This window comes from Dunckerocampus dactyliophorus, chromosome 9 (genome assembly GCF_027744805.1).
Source record: "Dunckerocampus dactyliophorus isolate RoL2022-P2 chromosome 9, RoL_Ddac_1.1, whole genome shotgun sequence".
Classification (NCBI taxonomy): Eukaryota; Metazoa; Chordata; class Actinopteri; order Syngnathiformes; family Syngnathidae; genus Dunckerocampus; species Dunckerocampus dactyliophorus.
The window spans coordinates 256,618-261,529 of NC_072827.1; the positions used below are offsets into that span (position 1 = coordinate 256,618).

Sequence of the window (4,912 nt, forward strand, 5' to 3'; positions counted from 1 at the left end):
CCAAGGCTTAGTGTTGGGATGCGTATGCACTCTATTCAGTCTGAAACGTGTTAGATTTACACTTGCTCTTGCCGGTTCCATGGTGTCATGGTTAGCACTCTTGACACTGATCCACTGATCCAAGTTCAAGTCTTGGTGGGACCAACTTGTGCCGCTGCAGTCACGTGCTTGGACTGTACCAAAGATGTATTGATACCTTTTTATGGTGCCAATTGTCACTTTGTCTGCAAATGCAGTGTAATTCAGGTGGGGAGAGCGACGAGGGGGGACACAGACTAAAAGCGAACAAAGTTGCAATAGCCAGTAGAGAGAAATTTAGAGTAACTAAGTGACAAAATGTGATGACGTCATATAAATTTAATCATTAAAAATAATCGTCAGAAACTAACTGTCAAAATATGATTGATGACTTGACACATCAGATGACATCATTTTTTTAAACTGTGAGTAGAGAGGTCTTAGAGGGCTGCGGAAGGGGAGGGGGGTGTGGGCGAGATTCTTGGGGGCTGATGTGTGTGTGTGTGTGTGTATGTGTGTGTGTGACTCTTGAGTGTGTGGGTGTGTGCGGTATATATTATGAATAAGGTGGGCCTCGTTTTCCCACGGGAGAAGACAATGTGCTTGTAGTTTTAAAAAACATATCTGATGGGGGTGTTTTTTAGGAAACTATAATCATTAGCGGGGGGCCTCATGGTTCCCGTGTCAATAGCAGGGGCCCATGGTTCACATGAGATCATTTTAATACTCGCGCCATTTTTGTGGGAGACACCTCTCACTGGCTGTGGAGGGAAGGGGAGGGGGTATGTGGGGGCATTCTGGGTTTAGTGTATGGAGTCTCTCAAGCAGAAAGAATGGTGGGGGTCTCATGTTTCCTGGGGAACAGGATCTGCTTGGGGCGATGAAGAAACATATCTGATGGGGGTGTTTTCTGGTAACTATGATCATTAGGTTGGGCCCCGTGGTTCACATGAGATCATTTTAATACTCGCGACATTTTTGTAGTAGATGGGGATTTCCTGGGCGTGATCTATGGGGGTCTCTCAAGCAAAAAGAAAGAATGGTGGGGTGCTGTCTCGGGTGTGTGAAATATATAATATCAATAGGGTGTCTCGTTTTCCCACGGGAGAAGACAATGTGCTTGTAGTTTTAAAAAACATATCTCATGGGGGTGTTTTTTAGGTAACTATAATCAATAGCGGGGGCCTCATGGCTCCCGTGTCAATAGCGGGGGCCCATGGTTCACATGAGATCATTTTAATACCATTTTTATAGTAGATGGGGGTTTCTTTGGACTGATCCGTGGCGGGGTCTTTTTTAGCTAGCTCTAATCAATACTAGGGGCCTCATGGTTTGTATAAAAAAGACAATGTGATTGAGGCTTTAAAAAACATATCTGGCACTTAAACATTCCTCCCCTATTGTATAAAATGGTATAAAAGGCAAGTGTCGACGGTAGGTTTCCAGATCACTCGCAAAAATCAGCGAACAACGTCAAGACAGAGAGTTTGAACACAGAGCCTGGAGACGACTACAAGACATCGGACATTGACATGGGCTGTTGCATGTACGTAAGTTTCATATTGTATATAATTTATCTAGGGTGTTTAGCCTGAAAGGTAAATTTTTTTTTCTACTTACAGGAGAGCTGCATCTTCACCAATTGAAGGTACGTTTTCAAATCATGTAGCTGAAAGAAATTTCTTTTAGAGGTTTATGTTTCTCAGGGTGCGTGTGTGTGCGTGCCTGTGTGTGTGCGTGCCTGTGTGCGTGCGTGCCTGTCTGCCTGTCTGTGTGTGTGTGTGTGTGTGTGTGTGTGTGTGTGTGTGTGAGTGCGCATGTCTCTCTACCTCTGAGAGAGAGAGAGAGAGAGAGAGAGAGAGAGAGAGAGAGAGCCAGGATGTTGATTATATAATATATATTGGGGAAAATAAAATAAATTGAGTATGTTTGATTTCCAGTGATCGATCTGACTTCACCGCCACCAGTGGCCCTAGTGTCACCGGTCCAAAACCCAATGCAGGGATTTAATGTGGACTTTATAACGCCTCAAAACCAGGCACAAGGTAAACAATCGTGTGTAGGTTTAGTTTAATACAGGATGATGTCGGGAATTAGCTCTTTATGTTTTGTGTAAATGCTGATGACTAACAAGATCCTCTCTGACACAGGATTTGCAGAGGGCGATCGCTCTACGATAGACGGGGGAGTTTGGGGACAGACTTCGGGATTCGTGGAAAACACTTTAACACCGCCGGTCCAAAACCCACTGCATTTTATTGTGGGGTTTACAAGTCCAAACTCAAGTCACGGTAAGTTAAACAAATGTGTGTCGGTTTTAATGAATTCATATTTATGTCAACAATTATCTCTGTATGTACTGTGTAAATGTTGATGAATAACAGAGTCTGCTCTGTTATAGGGATTGCGCCACTGACCCCCTCAACGCTGGATGTGACAGAGGGAGAAAACGACACAGAATTCGAGGAAAACACAGCAGAGTCCGATGTGGGACAAGAAACGGGACAGGAGGAGACATCTGACGCTGGAGTCTACAACCAGGAAAGATTTCATTATTTTCCAGATAGTGAAAGTGAATATGTTGACATGCAAGCTCTAAATCAGAGGGATATAGTCTCAGACAGTGATGGAATTGAAACAGTGGATTTCAACACCTCTGTGCTAATTGTCGAACAAGTGTTCAGAAGATACATGTATGATATAGCATGTTTAAATCGCCGCATGATTGAGAATATATATAATCAACTTAGACAGAACGTTAGACGCAGGCATTCTGTCAATTCATATTCAGCTAACGCTAGACGTGCCACTCGTGAACAAAGAACACTGCCACAAAGAGTCCATCGCAGGTTGCAATTTGAAGACTAATTTTTGATCGGGTGATAAAGACAAATGGCTGAACCAGATCACAACAATTCCCCTGAAATTAGAGAGCATCTCCTCCACTTGATCTCTGAGATAAACCGAGAAAGATCCGAAGGCGGGGCTAATCAGGGTTCTCCCCGAAACAGTCCAATTCTGCCTCAGCATGATTCACCTGAAAGAGGGGGAGAAGTTTTTCTTCCATCCCCTGATGAGCTAATTTCCTTACTCCAAATGTACAGATACCCCTCCCCCATTCCTTCGCCCGTATCGCAAAGCAATGTTGACTCAGGACCTTGGTCTCCATCAGACAGTCAGTGTTGTGATGCACTCAACAGCCAAATAGATGACCCGTGGTCTCCATCAGACAGTCAGTGTTGTGATGCACTCAACAGTCAAATAGATGACCCTTGGTCTCCATCAGACAGTCAGTGTTGTGATGCACTCAACATTCTGGAAAGAGGTCATCAGGTGGGGGGTGGGGGCGAGGGTGAACAGACAGAGAGCGTCATCAATCAGAGTAATGAGGGTCAATCCACATCTATGGGGATAAACAACACAAATAGTGCGGCTGTTAATGTTCCAGCACCTTGCACTAGTGATGACATGCATGTCACAAACCGTGAAAGATTTAATAATGTTGAGATTCGCTCTTTCCTTCGCTTTCCACCACCATCTGCAATTCCCAATTTTCGTGAATTTTATTTGAATGTCACAAATGGTTTTCGCGATAGGATTTCAAGCATGATTCACAGAGCTGATGTCCAACCAAATGACGTTATCCAAGTTAATCTGCGTGCTGATCGTTTGCAAGACGATGTCTCAATGAGCGTGCGTTATGGAGAGGGGACAGTGTCACAATTACAGGAACTTTTAGACAGATTAGTCCAGAGTAATATGTCTGTTTTCACCGATGGATCGCTTGAGCTAATTGTCAATTTTGTGAGGGCTCCGCGGGGAGGGGGTAAGAGACGAATTGAATCATGTCTTGCGAGCGAAATTGTGAAGAAAAAAGCACGACATTTATTTGTACTCCCCAATCCCGATCAAACATGTTTTGCTGTAAATCTGGCATTACTGACAAATCCCAAGTTGACGATTATGGAGGCCATAAAGGCAGGTTGTGACATCCATACCAGAGCAGGTCTGACTGCTGATACAATGGTCACATTCGATGATGTTGTCAAATTTGAGGAGCTGTTAGCGTGTAAAATTGTTATCTTTTACCAAACGTCTGACAGAGAAAAAAACAACAACCTGATTACATTTCAAACAGGAACACCCGAACGAGACACAATACGCTATCTGCTTTTACACAATAATCATTTTTACGGGATAAATAATATTAAGGGATTTCTAGGTGTGAAGTTTTTCTGTAAACATTGTCACACAGGGTATCAGTGTCAATATAAGCATTTCTGTGAAAAAAGCTGCAACATCTGTTGCACAGATTGTAAACAGGGTCCAATTCAAAAAACCTACTGTGCTGATTGCAATCGATTCTGTACAAATAGACAATGCTACGAACGACATCGCGAGAAAAAATGGCATCCGAAAATCAAAAAGATGGCCAGCATGTGTCAGACCAATAAAACATGTCCTAGATGTAAATCATTGTACTACACATCTATCAGAGATCCTAAAGAGCATACTTGTGCTATCAAGATGTGCACAATTTGTAAACAACCTAAAACAACATTGTCGTCTCGTAACAATGAGTTAGAGCAGACATCAGCTAATAACTCTATGATTGAAAGCGGCAAAGATAAACATGTCTGTTACATGCGTACAAAACCAATCAAATCTGAAAAAGAAATACATGAAAAAAAGATTGTATTTTTTGATTTTGAGACTTCTCAAACCACTGGAACCCATCTTCCGGTGCTTGTAGTGGCTCAGTCACTTAATGGTGAGCGCCGTGTCTGGAAGGGCCATTCATGCGCTTTAAAATTTCTTCTCCATTTCCGACAGAAAAAACATAAACAGACAACTTTCATTTCCCATTTTGGCAAAGGTTTTGATCATCATATCA

General features: G+C 42.8%; 1 protein-coding gene across 2 annotated transcripts; it reads left to right on the forward strand.

Annotated features, from left to right (window-relative positions):
- Positions 1-842: 842 nt before the first annotated feature.
- LOC129187881 (uncharacterized) lies at positions 843-3,134 on the forward strand. 2 transcript variants are annotated; one of them, XM_054787658.1, is made up of 5 exons: positions 843-1,564; positions 1,641-1,666; positions 1,959-2,063; positions 2,169-2,309; positions 2,420-3,134. In XM_054787658.1, the coding sequence occupies exons 1-5, from the start codon at positions 1,551-1,553 to the stop codon at positions 2,884-2,886; spliced, it is 753 nt and encodes a 250-aa protein (XP_054643633.1). In that variant the 5' UTR covers positions 843-1,550; the 3' UTR covers positions 2,887-3,134. The 2 variants fall into 2 exon arrangements, 1 of the variants encoding a protein (XP_054643633.1); XR_008572482.1 differs by having other exon boundaries at positions 844-1,568.
- Positions 3,135-4,912: the final 1,778 nt, after the last annotated feature.